Raw genomic sequence first — 27,466 nt, forward strand, 5'->3', positions numbered from 1 at the left:
TAATCACCAATATTAACTCTTTAATCACCAATATTAACTCTTAAAGTGTGCAGACTAGCAAAATTCCATTTTCTGGGATGCTAAAGGGGACAAGGGGGAAAGAAATCACACAGTATTTAAGTCATCTCATCTCCACATAAGTGACTACAGCAACTATATAATGAAGACTTTATTTTTACTACCTGCTCATTACTTTTGATTTCAGAACCTCTGCCTCCACAAAGATTATCTTCATTATTGTTTGCACTCATCACACCGTTGCTTAATTCTGGTGGCCTAATTAGGTTTGATCCATGTATGTTCCCACTGGGTTTTGTTGTTAACACTGAATCCATCTTGTTAAAATGTGGCACATAATTTTCATTTGACCCTTGAAAAGTTTCAGAACAGTCTTCCAACATCATGTAGTTGTCTAGCATTTTTGCTCTAGCAATTGACTGATTTGGGTCTTTTAGCATATCAGCTGGTTTTAGCCCTTCAGAGGTAGCACCAGAAGAGTCTTCTTTGTGATCAGATGAAGAAAAACCTATCTTTTTTCCACTGATAAGTGACATATGTTCTTCTAGATTCAAGCCAGACACTTGTGTGCATACACATGGTGCTTCTAAATGACGATCATCAGATTGGTGATTCTTTGATTCTATTTCTGGTGGACTACTGACAGCAAAAGAATTGAGATTTCCCTTTGAAAAAGCAACCTCATTATTATTGTCTGGAGGTAGTGACTCTTGTGTTATGAAGTGGTTTTTCCTATCTAGTGGTCCACTGTTGGTTACAGAAGTAAAAAAGTTATTTGTATCTGCTAGTTCAAGTGGTAGCTTTGGAAAGGTTTTCATTTTTCTCAAAGAACCTTTCTTAAAAAGGCAATCTCTCTCCAGGTCAATAACACATGATTTTATATCCAAAGCAACACTAGCAAAACTGTCAGTATACACTGCGTGTTTGTCCTCTTCTTTGCTCTTTTCAGTTTGAGCTGCTAGTTGAGAATGTTGAGCTTTCTCATTATCCAGATCAATTTGCATTTCCTTTAAACCACTTTCTCTGCCAGTCACCATGGTAACTACAGAAGAGTTGTTATGACAGGCAGTTGTCACCTCTTCCACTGCAGACGAATCACCTGCAATGTTGTTTTTCTCATTTGAATATAATTTAGATCCCAAATTCCTCTGACACATTCTTCCCTTCCACATGTTATCACAGACATCTAGACACAAAAACAGATGCTTATATTAAATGTGTATTAAACCTCCTAATCGCTCCTGCAAATCTTTATATTGCTTGTTCTGCCATTGCTGTTACATATCTTTAGTATATTACACAAATTCTCAATTTCTGAACAAATCACTTTGAATCATAAGGGACATTTCAAACATATTATGTTAATTAAGCATTGCATGTCCCTGTTTCCCCATCACCAGTCTACAAATATTTAATAATGATTTATTGTAATCTAGAAAGGAACCTGTAACAGGAAAGCACACAAACACAGTCTTTGAAAAATCATTAGATATGTCAGGCAATCTAAAGTTTTAGACTAAATACATTTTCTGGTTACCTTGAGATGCACCAAATGATTCAATTGAAAGAACTCTTCTTCCAACAGCAGACAAGCTTCGACAAATATTACTTGATGAAGCAATCTTCATTTTTCCTTCACATAATGACACAATGCTCTAGAGAAAATGAATGTTAAATACTTATTTAATAATGAATAGATTTGTGAATTTCGACTAACATGAATGATGTTAACTCCCACAGTAAATCTGAATTTGTATGATGCTACACTGGAGGTCTTTCTTCTCCAATTCTTTATACTGTGTGTTTCTATTATGTGGTTGAATTAATTTCTTGTTTTTACCATGGGCTATTATAAAGTCATTTAATAAAACTCAAGTTTTAGCCTACAGTTAGAACATCAAGAATAACTGATAAAAATTATCTTAAATATTATCCTTTATGAATAACATAGTGAAAATGCAAAAGCTAGAGTGCTGATTACTTTTTTAAACAGCCAATGCTTCGCTTGAATTCAGTGACACAGGCAGGATAATGAATGTTTTTTTTACTGAAATTACATTAAAATTAAACCCTGAATCTTTTAAAAACTGCAAAATACAAATATCTACAAAGCAATATTCCCAGTTAGAAAAAACAATCATTATCATTACTTACAATTACATAATTAACTACAGATATTCACACATGTAAAAACCTGCCCCTTTGGGCAGGATGTAGAAGAGAGCTGCCTTTCCAAATACATCCCACCATTTCCTCAGTAACTATTCCTAGATAAATACTGGTGAGACCTCATACAGCTCTTAGGAGATGCTCTCACTTCCGCATTCAGCAGTTCCCACTCAACTGCTCCTCTGTTGTTGTGCATGGAAGGAAGAAACTGGCCCTTTTCGTTCACATATGGGATTGAGGAAGGACAGGAAAATGGGAGACAGGTATCCAGCTGTGCTGAAGTCTAGCAAATACCTAGAAAAGTCTAGGGACTTTCCCTCCAAAGAGCTCCCACAACTCTGTTCACCCAAGAAAATGTCCAGTGGAGAAGGAACAGAAAAAACATACTCACAAAGTGACCCTTACATATTACCCAAGACCAATTATTTTTGGATGATTTCAATAGTCAGCAACAGCTTTCATGGTCTACAGACCACTTGGAGATGAGAGAGTGCTATACAATCCCTCCTCTGACAACTTAACAGTAAACGAATAGAAATAGAGCAGCTGACCAAGCAGGCTCCGTATTAAGTATGGTCTCCTGCCTGGGCAGTCCTCAGTCAGGGAGCCAGTATTTTTTACTTTATTAAAACGAATCTGTTAATTCTTCTGTTGCAGTACTCCTTCTGCAAAGTACTGATCATAGGTGCTATACCATTAAGAATATACACTATCAGTTCAGGAAAATGAAACACCCACGCCCTCCCCACTGCCCCTGCCCACACCTCCCCCCCACAAAAAAAAAAAGTAGATAGCACTATTCTGAAGTAGAAGAACTGAATCCAAGAAAAGTCACATTGCATATCTGTTATTCTCTGGTTACATTGTCACAGTCTGCAAAAACATTAAAGTTTAACTTCTGCACATTAATGTCAAATAACTCTATCAAGTAAACAACATTTAGAATGTAAATTCTTAGAAAACATCAGCAATTATCCTACACAGTTTCAAATTCTTTCTAACAGCTAAAGGTAAAATAAGAAGCTAAATGGAATAAAATACAAAATCCAATAAAGATATCTAAGCCTTTATGTATTTACAGAAAAACTAGTTAGTAGTAATGCTTTGAAAATGCCAAGGAACAGAGACTTCCTGGAGCAGGGTCCCTACATCCCCTTCTTCAATGCAATCCCATTATCACACAGATTCCACAGCATAATGCCTGTGCTTTTATTTCTAACGATACTCTGTAAACTGAATATTAAATGGGAAGAAAACAATTAATGAGAAAATTTAGATCCACCAGTGTATTCACAGAATCTTCTTAAAAATCCAAGCATTGTCGAACATCTACATCTACTTTTCAGGTTGTATATCCATTAGAGTGGGAAAAAGGATGAATTTCTGCAGAGTTGGGGAAGACCTCAGCTTTTCTGCAAAACCTGAGCATACTGCTTATCAAGACTATCTTGATAATTACAAAGATTAATGAGCTAAATTAAATAGAGATTAACAAGCACACATATAGAAATATTAGTATCAACTTTTTTAAAACCAAAAATTACGTAGGGCTGTTTTACCTCAATATCTGGCCTATTTTCAGGATTCTCTTCCTGCATTTGTTCCAGTAAAGTGCGCAGATCTTGTCCAAATTCTGATTCTGTCTCAGGTTCTACAATATATTCTATTGCTGCTTTCAGTGTTGCACCCAAAGAATAGATGTGTGCCTACATGAAATTAAAAAAAAAAAAAATTAAATATGTTACCATTTCTTTCCCTCCTGCCGCAAAAGCTTCAAGATCATACAAGCTTACACTATTTTCAAATTTAAGGTAACAGTTTCCTGGAAATGTAGTTTAATTTAAACATGATGAACAAAAACAGCTTCAGACCTGCTTTGGAGAATATACTTGCTGCAAACAAAAAGAAATCTTGTGGGGTCCAATTAGAACTCTTTTTTCCCCTCATCAATAACCACTACTACAAGTATTACACCAGGCTACAATTAAATATAAAACTGAGAATCCTGTGTTTGTGTAAGTATTGTTTAAGTTTAGAAGCATGCTAAAAAGTTTGACTGAAGGGAGATTGAAGTGACATTCCTCTTAGCAGGGAAACAAAATATTTATTTGAAAAAAACCCTTTCCTATATAGCAATATTTTATGAGTGCTATCAAGCATAAAGGAGCAGAAAAAATACAGCATAATACCACTTGTCACTGAAGACAATTATGAAAGAGTTTTTAAAAATACTGTTTTCCACCTCTGCTTCTCTCAAAGCCCACATCCTCGTGATGGGTTAGGGTTAGGTGAACCAGCAACTTTTTAAAATGTAGTGCTAATGCAGTAGATTTCCCACACAACACAGTTACCTCTTAATTTTAGCAGGATCTTGCTTCTTGGGAAAAAAAAAATTAAAAAATTAAAAATACTTATTCAGATCTGCTTAAGCAATAGTATTTTATCGATGATGGCCTGTATTTTATATTCCATTCATAGAACACATTTATAAAATGTGTAAAATTTATAAGCAAATATAAATGCAAGTTTGGATAAACATTTCAATGGTGAAGCAGCATAGCCAGGAACTCAAATGTACTGAACACTGGCCTCTGAGGTTTACAGATACATACATAAGTAAAATAATGACTGCACTTGTACATTAGCTTGGTTTTAATGCATTTGCTACATACTTAGAAAGAAGACTGACTTGACGGTCAAAAGCAATTTTGTTCCTCCACCTACCCCTAACTTTCTCATTAAGGTATGTTTTTGTCTCTGAATTGTACAACTTGTAGTTTTTCCAAAGGTATGCTTGTAGATTTACTTTCTAGTGAGGCAGGACACCCCCATGAAGGGAAGTGTAATACCACCTATCAGGAAGAGCTGTGTATGTGAGATCGGACAATTCCTCTCTTCCCCTCTCCCCTCCATGTCATCCCCAAACCAAGAACATATAAACCAGTGCTGGCTGCTGGCTCTGAAGCCTTGATTTATTTTTGGGACACATCAAGATTAGGACAAGTGTCAGAAAAGCAGACTATATTCCTTCTGATCTAGATAGATAAAATAATTTTTTTTTTCCAAAGCAGTAATTTCAGTCTGAAGTTCTTCACTGTTATACAGTTTCATCATTAAGCAGAAGAGGTAACTGAAGAGTTTTGAGAATCTCAGAGGAACTAAGACAGGAACTGTTATGATTTTTATTTTGATTTAGCAGAAGAATGAAGGCCGTTCAGCTATTCCAAAAGTAAGGGTTACTTTCGCCCTGTGCCACACTCAGTGGCAGCAGCCCTACTGAACCACACCTTTGACAGACCAGAATGATTTTTTTTTTTTAATAAGATGAAACAGACCACGTTGGCAAAAGGATACAAAACTATGAAGCCAGAGCAAATAGTCCACTAGCAAGGTGATGGAGAAAGTTTTTTCTTTTCACCACAACCTTTACCCATACTCATTTCAGCTGCAGAAACTACACTCCACCTAGACTAACAGAACTACTCACAAAGGAAGCATAACTCCTGTAAGTAAATGCTTAAAGCTTGATGGTATACAGTCCACATAAGTTAACCTACTATAAAAATAACTAGGTAAAAGCAGCATGACTCTAAGCCTGCCCAAGACTGAAGGCCTGAAAATGTAGCTGTAACTAAGAAAAAAAGGATTTAAAAAATATCTAGATTTATAAACTTTAGTATATTTTACTTGGTGGAAGAAATTCAACCAAAATTTGGTGGAAGAAATTTAACCAAAACTCCTTCCACAATAGGAACTTACGATGATTTTAATGTTTTTTTCTGTAGACAGTTTCATTAGTTTTTGAACAGTGAAGAAGTATAGAGTGTAGAACTTATTCCCTGATTTTGATATTAAACTCTGTTTTTCAGTAAGCTATGCCATCTTCCATTTCTCAGTGGACAACATAACAGACACCTGAACATAAAGTTAAAAAAAAATTAAGGGAACAAGGACACACTTAACAATACAGTACAGTGCTATCTAGAGTCTTCTGTATAAATGTAGTAACGTGCTGAGCAGTTTAATAATTGATATTAGTAAATTATTCCACGTATTTGATAGTATCTGCAATAACTGACATCACCTCTGTTCCACAAAATTACTATTACAGAAACAAACTAATCACTCCTCTAAGACCGGAAGTTAAGAACCACACTGCAGATGTTACCGACTAATGCTACACAGACCAAGCCAGGTTAGAATACCACAAGAAATAATGCCATGTAGTGTGGAGACACCTCTTAAGTCAGAAGGTACTTCCAAACAGAATAACTTCTGAACAGAAAAATTTCTTCCAGTAAAAAATGTATAAGAATTCACTATTTCTTATAATAAAGGAGAACAAGAAAGCCTATTTGAATATGATTTCATATATACAACTTGAATACCAGCTCCAAAAGTGGGACAGAAAGATGAGGAGCTTTAAGGGAACAAATGAATTTGTTTTTGACAAATTTTCTTCATCCACACAAGGCTGGATACGAGCATTACAGGACACAGGAACAAGGGCAGAGCAACACATTACCTGATCCCACATTTTTCCATTAATAATTTCTGTTCACAGTGGGGTATAACTCATATGTCCTAATCTGCCTTTAAAAGCACAAGTGTCTGAGATGCAGACAGGTTTTAAGCCCATTTTACTGCTCTGTTTTAATGAAGTTCACCATTTTGCATCTTTTCTTGTACAAGAGAAAGGCCAGTCCCAAACTGAAGTAAGATGCTTTTTTCCCAACACACAAAAAGTTGCTCTGTTAAGGTACTTCCTTTCCTCTGAAATGCAGGAAAATTAGTTTTGCAGATGGCCATTTTAAGCGCCATAGCTTGTAACTAATTTCTGTGTTAAAACATTTACAGGGAACGCGGTTACCTTTTTCAACTTGAAACTTTCTTTCATGTTAATCCACCTCTTACCTTTCCCCTCTCCCAGCTCTCCATACACCACCACTGCCACCCCACAAGTAAAAGGGGAAAGAAAATCCAGCTATCTAAGCAATTTCCCAAGCTGGCAGTAAACATGGGTAATATTTAAGGTAATCCAACATAACCTTATATCTGTCTGAACTGGAGCAATGAGAAAATGAGATTATGATCATCCACTAGGTGGGGCGTTCTCCATGTTAATGCATCAAAAAGCTTCTACTTAACTGCACAGCTGGGATAGGAAGAAAATTTCACTTTCGGGGAAAGAAGAGCAAGATGAGTATATGAAATAAATAAACTAAATTCTTAAGTATAAAATACCTAAAACTTACTAGAAGTCACTGCTCTTAATGACAACCATCTCACAAGCCAGCTAAAGACTTTTCAGTCTGCTCTATGGAGAGTAACAAACAAGAAAGGGTGGCAAAAAACTTTTATTCTGGCCAACTAGAACTGGGACTGAATTGACCATTAGAAATTTTATTAAATAGTTAAGAGGGCTTTTTTCCTTAATTTTTGAAAAAAACCCAAAGCAAATCACTGCCACAAAAAAAAAAAAAAAAAAAAAAGAAAATCCAACAAAACACTCCTCCCCAAAAAAACCTTCATACCCACTTGTTTTATATGTAGATAAGGAGAAAAGCTTTTTGAATTATAAGCATTTTTCATTACAGGGTAATAATTTAATAGCTGATAAACAGCATGCATTTCCAGAGAGATCCAAAGGAAAACCCAAACAAACCCAAAGCTCAAAACTCTTCAAAATTCCTAAGGAGGCTCAGGAGTTAAAGACTAAATGTCACTTGTTACAAAAATACATAAACCATGCCAACAAGACTGCATCACAGTGTCAGCTTCAAAAAGGATGGGAGGAAAGGGAGGAAGTCACATGAGGAAACCAGCTCCCCAGATTTGGTCCTAGAGAGTACATATCCTCTTGGCCCAAAGCCAGCAAATATAACAAGAACTGTAGGTTAACCATTATGGTATGCATTACTGGGAAGGCCATTATGGAAATAATGTGCCCTTTAAGAATCCCACTGGCAACACTAAAAAAAAGATGTCTGAAGAGAGCAATTATGATTTGAGGTAATAAAAGTCCTTCTTTCAGCAACATGCTGAAACAAGGGAACTCATGTATTTCGGAGAAAAATTTGAAGTTCACGATCATACAAGTAGCTTCAAATTAAAATAACTTTTTAAAAAACTAGAGTGGTTTCCAAGACACAAAGGCATAAGAAGACAAAAACCCCCAAAAAAGTAATTCAAAAGGTGAAGATACTATTTTTTTTTTTTTTTAATGATCAGGCTAAGTAATGGAAGCACTTACCAAGGGCAAGGAAAGCTTCTGCCATCATGTTATAATTTTATACCATGATTGAAATACATTCCAAAAGGCTTCTGCAAGTTCTACTCAAAAGTTACTTGCCTTTCTGCATGTCATTTTATAATCATTTAACATTACAGGAAGTGAAATCAGAACAGTAATGATTTGCTCTAGCTTTAAAATCTGCCAATCAAAAAATCAGGAGAGGAAGTAAAAGCTCCAAGTCTACACAGAGAGCGTGACAGAGGCGTTGTTGTATTACTGCTTGACAGGACTAAAGAACTGAACTTCTCTAGGAACTCCCATTTGCAGACAAACACCACAGGAAAAAGCTGACAAAAGAGCTTTTGAACAGTAACTGCACAAGCATGTAGCAATTACAAATAATGGCCATTTATATTCTGTATTGAGATTTCACTAAGTTTAGAATTGTAAGTCTTCCAAAGAACTGAAAAAGACAGGGCATAATACAACTAATACTTACTGAAAAATATTTCTGACTAAATGACAAGTTACAGAAATTGTGTAATTGGTTTTGACATTCTTATCTGACCCTTATTTTAATTTGCATATTTTTAGTTTTTTTTTTAATTGAGATTGCACAGATATAGCTACTTCCACCCTTTCACAATTCAAAGCATTTAAGGGTTCTATAAAAGAAAGCTTCAGTGTGATTTTAAACCTCAAAGTTTTATAAAGAAATTCAAGGTAATACTTGAGAAAATTACTACTGGGAGAAAACATTTAATATTTACCTATGTAATTTTTCTATGCAGTCACTCTAAAATGCACTATTTTTATGCAAGAGAAAGTCAGTAATATTCCTTAGTGAGAAAATTAAAGGGAAAATGTCTATTATTTTCAATACTTTCCTTCATTACAAATGGACTAAATTCCTTTCTGCATAATTGTAATTACTGGAAGGTGTAATATTAAATATTAGCTTTATGTTCATTTGGCACTCTGGATACCTTGATAATTAGTCTGCTGAGTGTGCTAGAAGTGCTCAGCCACTGTAGACTATTCACAAAACATACAGTCTAGCTTGAAGTGGTTAACAAATACTGGAATGTGCAGTTTGTCCCTTCTAACTACAGTTAACTGTGCCAGAAAAAACTTGTTCCCCAAAAGACTTCTCAAAAAATGGGGCCCAAACTGCATCTTCAGGTCACATTTTCTCACGACCAAAGTCTGCAGGTATTTAACTCTCAAACTGTCTTTTAACTAACGTAACAAAAGTAAGTGAAAGCTTTCAAGTTTGTATATGTTGTTAGGCCTGATCAGGTCATCAGTTTATATTACAAGGCACAAGCAAGTCTTTGTTACCTAGAACCCGCATTTTACTGGGTCTGCTTTCTGGACCTCAATTTGTATCACCCTGTTTGAACTGAGAAACACCACTTGGGACATCAACCTAATCTCAGTTTTATAGTTGCAGGCTTCTTCTTTGTAACAGTTCATCCCAACTGTTTTGTTTCCATTAATTTGTCTAAGTGTTAGCCACATGCAACCTTTCTGCGTCTGTGTTTTGCAGCAAGAATTTCCATATTTTACAGCATAAAAAGGCAGTATTTTGTTTGAATCCACCCATGTACATCTCATTATTGCCACCCACTTCTTCATTTCTGAGACCTGACAATCCATGGCTGCTGCCACAGCACACCTCACAGATTTCTAGCAGAGCTGCTCCCTCAGGGCATTGTCTTCCAGGCTAAAGAGTATTGTTTCTTGAAGTAATTGTTTATTTTACAAATGGTGTTTCACCATCTGGACCTGGAAATTTATGTTACTGCTAATTTTGTCAGGTTGGTCACTAGTCTATTCTGACACTTAATTCAGCCGAATTTTTGATAATTCTCCATAAAGAAGATGTATGAACCTACTGAAGGTCCTACAAGATTAAAATATGTTAAAAAATACATATCTTTTTGGCTCTAGCTTTCTTTGGAAAACTCTTCTGTATCTTATTAATTTGCAAATATTGCAGAGTTCAGGTAGCATTTCTGTGTTTAAAGAGATTTGAAAAATATCAGGTTTTCATTTTTTTGTACTTTTTTTCCATACTTTTTGACTAACCTCAGGGTTTTCTTTTCAGGTCTTCTTTGACAGGAGATCTTTTTTTTTTTTTTTTAGTAAATCTTAAGATACATTTACAACAGTCTCTGTGCTACCTGCAAATATTATTTTAACAGCAATAGATTTTGGCTTTCCATAAGACTCTGTTGATTGTTGTCCATAGAGCAATTTGCCAGCATCTACAGTAGTAATCACTTTGAAAAGAAATACTGTCAATTCAGAGCTATCGCCAGAAATGAAAAAAAAAAATACTAATTTTTTTAAATGGACCTCAATACAGTTTCAAAAAACTGTTGTTACTTTAACTACTGTACTAAGGACAGACGATCTTAAACCACTGACTGTTACCTTGGTAAAGATTCATTTTCCTCTTGGAAGCCACATGAAGCTGAACATGCCCAGAATCTTGAGCAAATTTTCCTGCTATTTGCAGGAACTTACTCATGTATTTGCAGAGTGAAGAAACAAATTAAGAACAGTTTTCTTACACTTCCATCCCACTTTTAGGCTACCTTAATCACGAAGATCAGGCATCCCAACATGGATGAGTAGCACACCAATTGGTTCCTCTCCTGCATGACTGGATAAGTATAATAATGACAGTTAAGGAAGAATACTGAAAAAAAACCCTGAAAACCCCTCTGAAGATCTCAGAGGTTTAGATAGCAAAAGTTACTCACATTTATCTTTAAAGCTTCTTGAACAATGGTATTTTTAAAAAACTCCCTTTGAAACAGAGTTTCATGTGTCACAGCTCTCTTTATGATTTATCAGCCATTAACCTCTTTACTTTTAAGTTACTTCCCATAGGTAATTAATTTATCACTTAATTAAGGTAACACAACTTATTCCCTGTAGGCATAGAAACAAGATAGCCTGAGAAACCGTTATATGCATGCTGAGCAGACTGGCTCTGTCTTCTCTCAACTGTGCATGATTTTTTTTTATTTTATAGCAAATATAATGTTAGTCATAGTACTGAAGTATGTTATTAAAAAAAAAAATCTACATTATTTTAATCTTAAACCTGAGAGACGGTGCCTACTGGTAAAGTCTGTCACTCTGAGTAATGCATTCACACCATTCTGTATTGAGGGATACTTATTTCACATTTTGGAGGTAAAAAACTGAATTGCAGCACTTCCAGATAAGAACACTATGGGCCAATACATTAGGATAGCACCCCAATTCTTTTATCATGACATGAATCAATGACATCCAGACTCTGATACATAAAATATTCATTACTGTACAATAACCAGTTAACTCTTCCTTAACAAAATAATCGATGTAGATTTCCTTTTTTTTCCTATCAGGATCATATATAAGATGAACTGCAAAATGTAAAAAGCTGGTTAGACACTTCTCAATTCACCTCTCTGCATAATAACTTGTTATGACAACATTCAAAACACCAATTTTCCCAGAACAGCTGGAGGTGACAGAAGCAGCCAAGGTCAGTAGCTCTTATTGTATATTACAGGAATGTAAACATTTGGTGAGGGAGGGTTTGGGGCTGATTTCAGAGTGGTTATGTTTTTAGTTTGATTGTTTCACAGGGGAATGTTTTCTGCAGAAGTAAATCCTGCTCCTTCTCAACTCAAGCATAGAAGCAGTATTACAACTGAGAGAAAGAAGAAGTTTGGTTGGGGTTTTCGGTTGTTTTGTGGGGCTTTTTTTCTTTTTTTCAGTTATTTTTTGTTTGTTGGCTTGTGGTTTTGATGGGGTTTTTTTATTTTGGATGGTTTTTTTCCCTTTTTTTTTGTTTGTTTGTTTTATTTTTAAACTTGGTGAAAGGGCTAAAAGTTCAAGAATCCTGGAGTATGCATATACAAAGAGATTAATTCACAACATGTTGCAAGGTTATCTAAGAAAACTTAAGCCACACTCAATACATTTCCCATAAGACACCATCCTCAGCTTCAAAAGCATGTTTGCAGTTACTCTGCCAAGGTTTCCTGAAATGCTTTAACTAAGGACAGTGACGTGTGAATGACAACCATTTTGTCACAATCTTGAAGGCTCTGTTGACTAAATCTCAACAACCTAATCTTCTACAACATCTAATTCACAGGGGAAACTGAATTAGTCTTGAAATTTTATCTGGAGAATAGGAAGGCATCTACCATCTACTCCTAAGTCAATAATTTCCTGAACTTTTCAGAAATAGTGGTATTTATAAATGTTCTCATACACTGGTGAAATGGCTCTATATTTCAGTTCATGCAAATAGTAAAAATTAATTGCCATTGTTTCAGGGAGTATAAATTATCCAGATCCAGAGTAGCAATATCATGGATCTTTTAGTGACCTGAATATCCACATAAAACAGACATAAAATTAATGAAAGAGGAATCTTTTGATAAAAAGTAATGATAAGGAATAATTCTAAGTTGCCTTTAAGGGTTTTGGCTTGCATTTCAACAGCATTATTAACCATTCTAAGGAGTAAATGCTGGAAATAAGTGGAAAGAGAAAATTAAGTTCTGCAAGTAAGACTACTAAGGTGATGGATCCATCAAAGTAATGAGTTTGAATGGGCAGCACCAGAAACTGACAGATAATGATTTGAGGACTAAAGAAGACAACTTCATCCACAGCTGAGAAAGTATCAGTACTAATGAATTTACACGGAAGAGGCTGGAGACAAACAACTGATCCAAAACAATTTGTGCATCTTTAGCATTAAGAAGCCCAGAGATTTATGACACTCTGCACATGTAACAGGAGAAAACACTCTTCTCTTTTCCATAGTTTTTGCCCATGATGGATACTATCCACAAATTTATCCAACACAACCCATCAGGCTTCAAAAAAAGTAAATTCCAACAGCAAAAACCACCTGTTTTAAAAGAGAACACAAAGTTCTCCCTTCACTCCCAATCTTTTCCAAACAAAAATTCTTAAATAAGATTATTTAAAAAAATCTTTTGTACATCACGGCATAATCTTCAGAAATCTTAGGGGAAAAATTATATATCTTAACTTTAATAATGCTTTCCTATAGGAATCTTACAGCCAAATAAGGAATAAACCTAAAATTCTGTATGCTTTCATTGACCAGGTTACCTATACAATCATTTTTCTCCTAACAACATTTTTTTGCCTAGGATACAGACTATTTCCAATAAAAATAAGTCACTCTGACTGAAACTCTTGTTTCAGCTTTAGGGGCAAGATTGTAGAAATATTGGCAATATGCTCAAAAAGTTTGCTGGCAATGACCAATATGACAACTTTGCAACCCCAACTTCAGGACTAAGCAACTACTAACCTGTGGGTTTTTGAGGTAACCAAATGATAAACTTTAAGATAGCCTAGGCATTAAAAGGAAAAAAAAAAAGAAACCCAAACAAAAAACTCTGACGTAAAAAAAAAATTCCATTGGCCTCATTCTGCCTTTTGTTAACTTTTGTAAAGCATCTAAAGGGTGTTTGCTCAGTCCCAAGTTCCTGAAAGGGACCTCAGCTGGGATGGTGATGTAAAAGCAAGAACAGGAAGATTCCATTTTCTTTTCTATAGCACAGTAGAGTCAGAGGTAACAAATGAAAGTAATTTATTTTTGTCACTGAAGGAAAAGACAGCTTTAAATAACGCTCAGAAGACTGAATGGTTTAGACTACAGGAGGAGATAAGTTACCATTTGCTGATGACAAGCTTTGCTGCTGTTAGATAGAATTAGTCTCAAGGGGAGGCTACATGAAACTAAGAGAAACAGAAAAGAAGAAAAAAGGCACTAGGCGTTTCAAAAGACTTGCTTCCCCCGTCAGATAAACACAAAACCAAAAGCCCATCTAGGAGAACATCTAAAAGTTTTCTTTTTTCATCCTGCATTGAGAGCTAAAGAAAAATAGAACAATAGAGATAATCTCACAGTATTCAAAGCTACTGCTTTAAAAGACTAGCAAAGTCATAAAGACAAGACTTTCTTTAGACTGTCTGCTGCTTGGATTTCGGAGAAAGATGAAGGCTTTCACATTTAGAGAAGGACCAACAGCTGAGACATGAGCACTAGGTTAGTAATGATCAGGTATTGAGAAATACTGCAGCATGAAACTGCTCAGTTTTCTTCAGTAGGCCTGACACATATATATATATATATATATATATAGATATATATATACACACACATACGCTGAACCTTTATCTATTCTGCAGAACACTATGTTTAATTTGAAACTTCAACCCATGCATTTATATGTACATAAAATATTTCTATGTATATTGCATTTATCACTCCAACTGCCTTGTCACATTTCATAGGAATAAGCTATATTAATCCTAATAACTGAAAATTCAAAACCAATGTAGTAACATTTTATCTTGTATTATTTCTATTTGCAGCAGTTCTACCACTTCATGTACATTTGTTTATTTTTAAGGTTGCTGAAATACTTGAACTTTTTTTTATATAATATAAATCAACTACAGCCCACTGGGAACTGCAAGGTGAGAGTCATGACATTCTAACAAAGATAGCAACAGCATTCAGCCTTTTCCAGCTGAGATTCTCTTACAGGTGAGAGATCAGCACACCCCACTCCTGTCCTGATAGATAAAAGCAAGAACAAGTTCTAGATAAGAAAAAGAGGCAATGTGAATTTCACTTTCTTTCCCTTCACTAACCCATATTTCCTCCTCCTCTTCAAGGTAGTATTTAACTCTTGATCCCTTTTTCAGTTCTTTTAATTTCTGAAGGTTTTAATCCTGCTGCACACTGAGGCTTCTGAACTACTGCATCTTATCACCTCCAAATACAGAAATATGCCATTAACTAAAGTATTATCCAATCTCCCTCAGATAAAAAATAGACAAGAGTGAAAATTCACTGATTTCTATTACAAAGGTTCACTAGAACAAGCAAAACTGAATAGCCACATTATTAAAAGACTACAAACGCAAGCTCACACATGGTGGACATCAGTCCTTCATCTCACTGAAAGCTCATATCTCAGAAATGTGGTGTTCCACATCAATGAACCTCTGTGTGAGACTCAATGGCAGTTTTGTGATGCAGACAAATAGCTATTTGAAACTGGTTTGAGACAGCCAATGTTTTTAACCTGAGGCAATCATATATTGTAGTGATAGAAGTAAGGCTATTAATGAACTCAACAATATTTAACTATTCGTGTTGAGCCTCCCATTGGTCAAATTTCACAAGTCTAACACTACTGCTCAGGGCAGGAAAATGAAATAGGAGGCATTTTCATCAGGAAAAAGGCTAAAGTTCTTCCTATTTAGAAGGCAAAATCAGGGCAAATTTTAGAAGAAGCCTCAAATGCGTATTTTTGCATCTCAGTCTCTTCCTGTCTTTGAAGAACAGAAAAATTCACATTCTTTGCTGTTCTCTACAGTATGACAAGTAAAAAAATTATAAAATTAGATGCTAGTGTTTATAGTCCAGATGTCTCTATCTGACTTCTAGCTCAAGAGTCAATGAGAGCAAAGATGTGGTCAATAATTGCGATAGCAATTTCAGGCACAACTTTCAGCTTAGCAGAAAAGCAGAAACTGAGATATTTCCATCAATGCAGACAAGTGACAGCTTAAGTCATCTGAAAACTCAGAGCACAGTTACATCACATGCCTGCATCTTCATTAAGAACTGCAAATGATAATAAGCGTACTGTACAGAAATTCACCTTTTCTTGGCAGTCACAGTATGGATCATAACTCTAAAGTGTAACTCCTATTGTCTCTTTCCTTTCAGCACCAATACTTAAGAGTACATTTACTAGAGCACAATGGTAATGGAAGTCTGTAAGGAGACAGCACTGTTAAAGGAAAAAAAAATAACATTAACAGATAGGCAGGAGATTCTCTGTTTTCATTCAGTGCTGTCCTAGTGCCCAGCAGTAGCTGCTTGGCTGCCTTTCTGTCCTTGTACTGCAACCACGCAAACACCTGGAAGAGGAGAACACACCAGAACTGGCCTACTCAATGCCACTGCAACCACTTAGCAACACAGTGATTTCAAGATCTCTTTAGATGCTCAGAAACTGCAATCCTTCCTCCCAGTGCACAGGATGGAACTGTGGCAGCACTAAAGTCATCATGGAAAGTTCAGCTGCACTTCACTGTCAGTACCACAAGCCCCTTTCACAGCTAATTCCTTCTTCACCATTCTTCTCCGTAAAAAGTCTATTTTACACCTGATACTGAAACTGAAGGGCGAGTTTTCACCTTCCAGCTCTCAACAGTAACTGAAGCTGGTGCTATTATTCCTACTTAACAAATGGAGAGCAGGTCAAGAAAGAAGGCACAAGTCTAAAACCAACCACATGAAATCAATTACTTTTCAGTCTTGTGCACTGTCAATTGGACAATGCTTTAGATCTCTTGCTATTTGAAATTCCAACTAGAAACTGACATCTTTAATAGTGATGTTTCAGACACCAGGACAATAATGCATTTCAATTTGTTTCCTGTGTCTATTATCCTTGCATGCCTGTGAGTGCCAGCTAAGTTTAGCAACTAATTAGTCTGGAGTCACAATACCATTAGAGGTCTGGATCAGTAATTCACCAGGCAGGAAACAAAACATCTGTTGTTGAAATAACTGTAGCTTTAATTGAAGAATTTTTTAAAAAAGAGTTTTAAGAGGAAGAAGTCATCCAGTAGCCATACAAATCTCATTGTGTGCATCCATTTGTAGAAGCCACAAAATAGGTCACACTCAAATCAAGCAAAACCTCTGGCTGACATAACTACTTTAAATCAGCCGAGCTTTGACACTGGAGTAACAGCTATCAAAGATCACCCTGAACATAATTAGTAGTTCCAAAACCAATTTTTTTTCTGTTTATATTGAAATCAGACAGTTTCAATAAAAACATTACTTGCCATTGTTTTAAACAAAGCAGACCAAGCAGCTGCAAAAACACTCTAACAACGAGCAACCAAGTCAGGTCATCACCAAGGAAAGAGCAAGCAGTAATACAAGAGACTTGACTCTTCTGTATAAAGGCAGCTTATTGTAATCAAAGAACTTCATAACACTGAGGAAGCACAACAGGCCAGGAGATGTATATAAAGCACTACTACTCTGCTATTGCAATAGCAAAAGGTTATAATAGGGATAAGGGGATAGACAAAAGTCTCAATACTTTTGGAAAACAGAAGAACTTGAAGTATTAACACCAAGAAGGAAATGGCCAACTTGGAAAGATTACAGTACTATAAAACCCTTTAAACAAGTACATAAGCATTAACCTATTCGAGGTCTTGGATCTGCAAAAGTAAAAACGAGCAGAGGTCACCATGGAATCCTTGGCAGAAGTTGGTCTGGTATTAAAGCACTTAAAAATTCAACCAAACTCTACATGCGTTAAGAGGTAAAGGTTTGAAAGTTCCACAAATAGTCTGAATCCCATAGATGGCTGACCAAATGCACACAAATCCTAGAGTAAAACAATCCCTGCCTTAATGCAGGGGAAAGCCCTTGCTTTTCTGCCTTGTGTATTGTTGTAGGGTGGTCAGTGAAAAACAGCTGAGGCAACAGGACGCTATCATAGCAGTGCTCTCCCTGCTTTGGAAGGCTTCCCCACCTGCTAGATGAAGAAATAGCAGCAACTTACAGAAATTAGTGCACTCAGCCCACGTTACGAGAGACAAGGCAGAGCATTTTGACTTCCTTCCACACAAATGTGTACCTTCATGCATCTTCACTGAGCTTTGCAAAAGGAGTAAAAGGGTGAATGTTCAGAGCCACTCCCAACTCAAACAGTTTTCACTGAATGTTTAATTGATTGTGCCGTGCTTGGTATTGGGATTCACTGGGGCTTAACAGGCCTGTACATGCTGCTGAAAGAGAAGAGTTAAACAACAAATCTGTACACAGATGTGTTTTATCCAAAAGGAGTACTATGGCTTTGTCTATCAGATAGAACTAAAATTTCAGGTCACTTAGTATTACCACAGTCTTCCCAAATTCCTATTTCAGCTTGCTCCATCTCCTTGGTCTTTGAACCTCTTTCAGTGTATCTATTCACTTTATGGAGACAAGTTCAGCAGCTAGTAGGCAAGGAAAAAGGGTTGGGGGAAATCAGTTGGCCAAAGGAGAAAATAATTCTGCAAACCTTGTAAACATTTCTGTGTCAAATCTTGGAAGCTTGTTAAGGGATGAAGAACATATTTATGTAAAACGTACAGCTTCAGAAGCACAACAAAAAGAAATAAACAAAAGCCGGTCACCTTTGGGTCTCATTTTCCTCAACCACATCTGAATATAAAGGCTTCTTCAGTTACCAAGTTTACAGAAAATGCAGGCCACTTCTTAATAATCCTTGTCCACACAGAAAGACTTACCAAAAACCATTATGGGGATGAGGAGGAGAGTGTGCACAAAATCACTAGAACTCTGCTGGCATATGTAGATACATTAATAAAGCATAGCAACAACTGAATTTCTGCCTCTAACCTTCAAAGACTGCACTATTTCATATTCTATTCTACCACCCTTCCTGCCTTATCATTCTCATTTAACATGTGGTACTTCACACTTCCAAGGTTTACTTCTCCTCCTCCTTCCCACCTCCCTCCATCAAGAAACAGAGAACTATAAACATGACTATGAAGGCTATAACTCTGAAAAGCAAAATATATTTGTTTTGAACTATAAAGAACCAGATTTTTTTAATATAACTTGAATCAAATGTGTTGCTAATTAAAACATTTGAATTATCTAAGAACACATGCCAGAAAAAGTAGTGTATTAAGAAAAAGGATGTTAAGCAAGCAAGTGCTCCTGTAGCAGGCAATGAGATGGTTGACTTGGGAGGCTAATGAATTAGTATAAACAATTTAAATCTAATTTAATTTAACAATGTTGAACACTTGTGCATTGCAAAGCAACAGATCATAATCTGTTTCTCCATTAAATCAAGGATAAAATTGCTGATTACCCTTCTCTGAATTATTTTATTGAAGAGGATAGCAAACAAATTTTATATTTAGTCATAAAAGTTCATGGCTAGTCCCCAAACAAGCCCATGTAACCAGTGAAGGGTACCAGTGAACATAATATAGGCCAGCTGTGGTTTAGCATAACACATTATTCAGTCAAAATAGATTCTTACATTTTAACAGTTAATGAACAAATGTTTATGCCAAAAATTAATATGGCATTTTAAGTTTACTTTTTATTTTCACAAAACGTATCTAAACAGCACCATTTACTACTCACAATCTTTAGAAGTTCTAAAATTATATACTGAGAATGCTTAGCATTTGGTATTGCCAGAGGTAGTAAAACTATTAACCTCCCCCTCTATTTTACAAATAAATTTATGAACTTGCCTCAAAAGTGTTACCGGTGATATCAAATTCTGGTGGAACAAAGGCACCTTCTGGATCATCTTTGAAAACAAAAGGAAACATGCCAGATAATAAATTAGTAGTCTTGTTTACAAAAAACACAAACCATCTTGATGATACAAATGTAATGATACACTTCTCACTTCTATCTGATACAAAAGAAACTTTGTATAGCAGTATTTTGGTTCACTCCAATCCACTGTACAAAGAACTTGATATCCATGTTTATAGTGCTGGAAGTAAAATAAGTGCTGTTTTCAAGCTTTCTCCAAGAAGGTATCGTAACTTCCCTATTAAGAAATAAAACAGATTAAACACCCACAAAGAAATACATTTAACATGTCTAACCACTTGTTGCCTTCAGGCATTTATGTTTGGACCCAGTTATCACCTAAGCTGGTGTGGCTCAGCTGTGGCTTAGAGGTTTGATTTGATTAACTGGACACTTCCACTCACTATTTTCCATTACAGACCTGGGTGATAAGGGTTCAAGCAGCAAAGCCAGTCTGAACAGCTAATTACTTCTGCATCTACAGGCCAGTTTAGAACTCTGACCTTTCTGCTTAGCTTGTTTTACTTATGATAAAAGAGTAGAGGAAGCAAATTGCCCATGCATGTGCTGCTGAGCAGAGAACTGAGCTACTGCAGCAGCCAATTCTGAGTGAGGAGGTGGAAAGAAGAAAAGAACATCTTATGAGAGTCTGATGCTGTTTCTGCATCCAAGCAGGTACTTAGTATCACACTGCACTTATGTCAAATGAACCCAGTAAAGAACATCAAGGAATTAAACAGAAGCACAACTAAAAAGCCTACTCTCCACATACATATCCAACTCACCTAACCTATCCTTCTGGGAAGTCAGGATGATTGAGATGATTTACATGCAAAAAGTGTGTTTCCTTTCTCAACAAGAAGAAAAAAATAGTATGTTCACAGGCACAGCATAATCATAACTTTAGCTTTTGTGCCTGTACTTTAGAAGTGAAATGCAAAATTTCTATTAAACCCAATTATATAGCACAGACTACTAGAGAGGACTTTTTTAACATATTCATATATTGCAGCTATGTGGCATGGCTGACTAGAAACAGTAACTGATTTACAGGTCCTTAGGACATACCCAAATGTACTTTCCCACTGAAAAAGAGGATTATGCAACCAATTTTGCATTTCCTACCCACCACCACATTTTTTCCTGATTTTAGGGGTGGGCAGAGGAGGCAAAAGGGGAAGGGAACTAAAGGACGGATGTTTTGTTCTCCCCTCTCCCCCACGTGCAGAGTACTACCCCTTTTTATCTCCCCACTACCTTTTCCCTTTCTTTCCATAGAACACCTTAAAGGCTGTACAAGTATTTAACTTATCACTGGTACAGCTCACTGTATTCTTTTAATATAATGTTTACAATGGGAATGTGCATGATCTGAAGAGACAAGAAGGTATCAGAGCCCTTGGCAGAACATCCTATTGAATGGTTGTCACTTTAGCACCACAGAACTTGCAGGAAGCAGAACTTGCTGCTAAAGCAGAGATGACAGGCTGTTCATTTTCTCTCACTGGGAAGCAAATCCAGAGGTTATAATTTTCTTCTGGAAGAATAAATCCATTGGCAACAACTGCAGGGAAGCAAAAAGGACAACCTCCTCAAGTGCCTACAACAATCTTTTAACCAAACAGTAACAAAATCTGAGAGAAAGAGCCAAAGACACAGTGAAGCATGAGAGAAGTAGAACACAGGTGTCATTTTTTTGCATTCTTATGGAAAACATACCTTTCTTTAAAGAGAACTAATGAAAAGTCTTTTCCTTAGAGACTAACATGACTTCAGGGAACTAAATCTTTGCACATTTAGTTTGCACAGGAATTTGTTATCCCACATTTTAAGTATGTGAACACAACATTCTTGGATCAATTGTTTGCCAGCTATTCAATTAGACTAAAACATTTAAGGAGAAATTGATTTTTCTCTTCCCCAGCTACAAGCAAAGATCTTAGTTGAGGGACATTTTTCATCCACTAGATTTATGCTCTTCAACAAGTCTTTCATACACCCTTGGCTTATACAAAGGCAGCTTCTTTTTCTTTTTTAATTTCAAGGTATGACAAGCTCTTTAAAATAAAGGAAATTGATTCCACATTACCCTATTAATATGGAACTAAAAGTTGTCTCATGTCTATTTAGGGAATTTAATAAAAAATATCATAACAATTATGAAGGTGTATTTTCAACTTTATTAATTATATTTTATGATGTTCCATTTATATGAAAGACTATCTTTAATTCCAAAGAGGCAAAAAAAAATCTTCATTTGTTGCAATGTAACCTTATCTCATTTTTATTCTAGTATTTTTTCTAAATACTGTGATCTAGATTTTGCATGAAAGAATAAACACTTATCCTGACAGAGATTTAAAAATAAATTAGGCTAAAGAAATCACAACAAAAACTTGACTGGTGTGTATCTAGACTAGAATGGTTCTCCTAGTAATGAGCCAACATAATTTTTAAAGTATCATAGAGGAAGAGCTATTTGGTTTTCTTTACTCTTCTTCTGTAAAATCATTAAGAGACTGAAGACCTATCATCTTGAGATGCATCACATGAGAAAGGAACAGCAACCATAACATGCTTTTTTGTCTAAGCTGAAACAAGAAGTTGTTTAAAGTCAAGCATCCCCCTGTTCATCTCTTATGATACCTGAACATCTTCCATGCTACTATGTTGTACCACAGCAACTACATACTGGTTTTTAACATATTAAAATTCATTTCTCAGTCAGTCCCAATAATTGGCAAGTCTGAAAATCATTACTTTAAAATGATAATTTTTTATTCAAGAGAGAGCTTTAAAAAAGCAAGGCCTTTATTTGAGAGAACTTTCCTTTTTAATAGCAAATATGCAATAGAATTGCTCCATTTTTATGGCCACAATCACCAAGATACACTGAATACCAGACTTCTCTAGAAAAAGAACATACCCATGAAATGAGATCTGTAAGAGGTAAAGGACATGCTTTACAAAGGTAGAGACTTGTACACAATCTCTGTGTTTAAAATGGACATAAAGAAGACTTATCACCTGGATAAGTCTTAAAATAACTAGGAGGATTTTTCTAAGCAAATTCAGAACAGCCTTTGTTCATCAAGTACAAAACTGAACATGTAATTTCACATGAAAATATACACACCCCTTCCCAAATAAGTTTTATTTTATCTTTATTTTAATTGTAAATCTTAAAAATAGAATGTAATGTTTTACTGCAGTTTCTCGCTATGAGTTTCCACAGTTCTAAAACAAACAGCCTGGAAACATAAATACTCACCGCTGAGCTGTTCCATGAAGCATACATTGCCATTGGTGTTAAAAGCCAAAGTGTCAGGAGTGATGCAGAGTGTCTGGAAGATTGCAGAATGGGCAATGCTCTTCAAAGAATGGCAACACTCCAGGCAAATTGCCCAAATATCTTGCTCAGTAAGACAGCTATCCCGCAGCGACAAAATATCAGCAAGGGACACATTCTCCTGCCAAGATACGAATTAATAAATTACCCTGGATTTCATGACACTACTTTCTGTATCATAGATCACATTTGACACAATTGGCTACAAGTAATGTTTCCAGCAAGTTCTTAGACTTTCTAGGACACTGATTAACACCCCAAGAAACACCAAGTGCATGACTTTGCTCTTAACACAGAGATGTTTGAAGAAGCACAGTTAACCTGAACAAAGATATCACAGTATGCCAACATAAAATACCATGGGAGATATGCAAGTTACACAAACACTGCATCAAAGGAAACAGACCACTTGGAGGTAAAAGCAGAAAGACTAAATGAAAACATTTTGTTTCATCCATGCCTTTCAAGCTTTCCCAGGTGTCTTTACATAAACTACTTAAAAATTCTCTTCACAGCACTTCTCCCTACCATTTGTGATCTGGGAAAAAGTACCCTTTAGATTGGCCTGTCTTAAGAATGATGCTGTTGTGAAGTTTAGTGGTGCAGACCATTTAATATACATTGAAAAGCCAAACGTGCCATAGGAAAAGTGTTCTTATACTTGGACTTAAAATCAAACACTTTGGCTGTCCTAGGCCTCCCCATTACATCCAGAGCTTTTAGTGATCAAAAGAGCTCATGGACTTAAGTTTCTAAGTTGCTGTCCTAAACTGTAGTCAACTTGTACTGACCCTATTACCACAGTAAGGCTATGAGTCCATTCCCAAACAGATGTGTTTCTAATGTGGCTTTCCTGGTCAAGATGTTCAGAAACTTTGCTTGGCTCAAAGCAATCAGCCTCTCTGTGGATATTTTTGGAAAACAAACACAATACATTACCTACAGCTACAGAAGTAAAGTCTTCACAAACTTAAAGGAATGCGGAAAAAAAAAAACCCAAACAAACAAAACATCAATTCCATCTATAGGGAAAAATAAGGTAACAAAAATAAAAGGTAATCTACAGAAGTTACTTTGTATCAGAGCTGTAATTACTATTAATTACACAGTGATATTAAATATACACTGAATGGAAGATATAGATACACATTGCTTAGCATAGAGAAAAAATAAAGTATGTCATAATCAGCAAAAGAAGATGTGAATTATCTTACAGCTCAGAAAACTTCTGTGGTTTAAACTTTTAATCTCCTGGAGAACAGTTATAAATTTCTTTACATACCCCAGCACTGGAGAACGTCAATGATATCTGGATTAACACATACAGAAAAGGTTAACAGTTTATTAGCATGTCTTTCAGAGAATTAAGCATTGCTTTCATAATATCCTTCAAATAAGAACTGAACCTCAGTCCAAAAGTGTATTGTACTTTTTAGACTAAAAGTATAATGTTTAATAAATAAATATGAGGTAAGAAATAAAGCACACTCACTGCTATTTGGCAAACTTAACTTCTCTCCTCAATGGTCTTATTTTTCATAGACATGGCCTAGATGTGGATTAATTTACTAATGGCAGCATTACTACAGTGCCTTCTAGCACTAATCATGGATCCTGGTCTCACCAAATTCAGTCCCACATAATAATGAACAGCAAAAGATCTCAGCACAAAATCTTACTTTCTCTGTGCTATACTCAGAACAATTGTGTAATGCTGGCATCAGTGTTGGAGGGTGGATAAAGAGGCTTTGCACATTTCCATAGGGAAACTGTTCCAAGCATCAAGAGCAGCACAGAGGTTGCTCTATCTGCAAACAACAACGCGTGGCAAGAAGCTCTCCTACAAATTTTAGGCTTTGAAGCTGACCAAACTGAGTGGTGGGATGAGGATAGGCTTGGAAAGAGGAGACCCACTTCTTATTCTATAGCCAGCAAGGAGAGTTAAAAAAATAGAAGTTCTATGATTAAAACAATGAATGAGTAATTATTTTTAACTCTCCTAGAATCCTCCAGCTAGGTGACATGATGGCATTTGCCACAACAGAGAAATAAAAGAATGATTCACTAATCAAGATGCAAAACTATGAGTTTCATCTGTGCATATGGACATAAGAGGCTCAATTTAGAGTGTACATGAAAAAAAATAAACCTGCAATCTTAAAGACAACCTCAGCATCACATAAGGACTTGAGAGAACTTCTGAGTTAAGCTTTGAGGCTGAACTCCACTGCAGATTATAATTATCAGCAATGATATCTACAGAACAAACCTACAAAACATCTTTGTCTTGTGGTTATTTGGGAAGTAAACAAAAGGTAATGATCTAATGTCAGATAAGCTTAGTTTATCTTCCTTCCCAGGGATGAGAAAGCTATGTCACACAGAAAAAGTTAAAAAAAAAAAGGAAAAAGGAAAAACGTCCTGTGAATGTTCCATGGTTTCCATCAGCAGTGGATGGCTAGGTGAAGATAAAACTAACATAAAAAAAGAAAAAGCAAAATACCACCACCACCATATTGCAGGCCTTTCTATTTCCAGGGGTGCAGGGCAGCAAGTTACTTACTGCAGAGAAACCACGTATTTCCCAAATGATCACTGTTCCTTGACCTTAGTTATTAAAAAGCAAGGCCTCTGTAGAGAATGAAGCATTGAAAACACTGAGACTTGCATTTGACTAGCTTGTATCCCCAAAGCAACACAGACTAAAAGTTAGCACTGTGGAAAATAACATCCTTTTAACACTCTAACACAGGAGGTTCTGACAAGCTGAAGCTTCTGGTGAGCAACTGCTTCAGTACTTTGGACCACTGGAAGCTGATTCATTCAAATGTGGTAAAAATCAGAAATGCTGATGCCTCTTTCTTCTCTCTTTCAGCAAAACGCACTCGAGTCTGTTTTAATATTAAAGTGTTTCGTTTCAACACTAAGAACTACAAAAAGTAAACCTGTTGGGCAACCATGCTTAACTGCTCACTTTAGTTTTCAGCTTTCCCTTATATTTTCTTCAGCAAGTACAGAACTGTTCAGTAGCATATAATTAAGCAGAGATAATTAAGAGAGAGTAGGAATGAAAAAATTAATTGGCCACAGACCATTTCTTAAAAATTTTGAAATAAAATATTAAGGAGGATGAAATTAATAAAGTTCTAGTAGAGAGAAGAAATCGAACCACATTCTCAACCTTAGCATTCTCCACTCTTCAGCTCAGGCAGATTCCTGCTTCACATATTGGCAAAAAAACACCCGCATCAGACAGACACCAACATCATTCTTTATACTTGGTACAATGACCAGAAGAGCAGACTCCACTGAATGACTAAGCAGCTCAGAGTTCAGTACAACCGCACTCACAGGCTTCTGACACCTTTTTGCCACGATAATTCACACAAACTTCAAAATATTCTATTCCAGAATCACAGAAAACGTGGCAAATGCCATCCATTACATTCATCACATCTGAAGAAAAACACTGGATTGCCTTAGTAAGCTCTCTGAGTACTCATCAAAGCAGCTCTTTTTTATTAACTTATCAAATCACCAGGTGATAGGTCATGCTCATTCTCCCAAGAAAAATACTGAAACTCTTTATGTTTCTGTAATAACTAAATACATGGGACTCGTGGGAACCCACAATCAAAGTATACATTTAGCAGGTATGAAAAATGGGCCCCGCTCTTTCTTGTACTGAAGAGTTGACCCTTAGCCTTCCCCATTCCGAGAAAATACTCCAAGTACTTAAGCCAATGTGTAAAAAATAAGGCCATTACCACCTTCTTCCAAGATTTTGCAAGGGCCAGTCTGAGAGGACCTACAGCACTGAACACTACAGACAGTGGAAGGGCCGAACTGCCAAGCCAATGGGTGCCTTAGGAAAACTTAAAGGGGCTTTGCATTTTTAAACTTGCATTTAACTCCTGATTCAGCATGGATTCTTGACATGACAAGTTAGAAAGTTTGCAAGATCTGGTTCGAGGAATGAGCAGCTCGCATATAGTTCATCAAACCTTTACTTAAAAAAGGAAAAAAAATCTCCAAATATTTTGTCCCAATATTCTCAAGGGGGTAAGAAACACATTTCTCGTATATAAAGATGAGCAAGATCAACAAAAAGCAAGGGCAAAACTAATAACAGAGCCAGACAAATGCAGTGACAAGAACTGGGTTTAGCTACAGGTTTTTTGGCATAACAATTGAAGAAACAGATTTAACAGTTTGATATTTTTGCGTTTTATTT

General features: G+C 36.1%; 1 protein-coding gene across 17 annotated transcripts in view; it reads right to left on the reverse strand.

Moving 5' to 3' along the window:
- KNDC1 (kinase non-catalytic C-lobe domain containing 1) overlaps window positions 1-27,466 on the reverse strand; it is a 57,296-nt gene that overhangs the window by 29,244 nt on the left and 586 nt on the right. For 11 of the 17 annotated variants that reach the window (XR_011001424.1, XR_011001423.1, XR_011001425.1 and 8 more), the window contains exons 2-6: window positions 23,155-23,353; window positions 19,814-19,872; window positions 3,747-3,893; window positions 1,556-1,673; window positions 183-1,204 (exon numbers count right to left, since the gene is read on the reverse strand). Coding sequence is in view for 8 of the 17 variants with exons in the window: in XM_068197741.1 (XP_068053842.1) it covers window positions 183-1,204; window positions 1,556-1,673; window positions 3,747-3,893; window positions 19,814-19,872; window positions 23,155-23,353 (1,545 nt within the window). In the remaining 9 variants the exon portion in view is untranslated. Of the gene's footprint in view, window positions 1-28; window positions 1,205-1,555; window positions 1,674-3,746; window positions 3,894-19,813; window positions 19,873-20,668; window positions 20,731-23,154; window positions 23,354-27,466 lie in introns of those variants that run through there. The other 6 variants (XR_011001431.1, XM_068197747.1, XM_068197744.1 and 3 more) reach the window with 5 other exon arrangements.

This window comes from Anomalospiza imberbis, chromosome 8 (genome assembly GCF_031753505.1).
Source record: "Anomalospiza imberbis isolate Cuckoo-Finch-1a 21T00152 chromosome 8, ASM3175350v1, whole genome shotgun sequence".
Lineage (NCBI taxonomy): Eukaryota > Metazoa > Chordata > Aves > Passeriformes > Viduidae > Anomalospiza > Anomalospiza imberbis.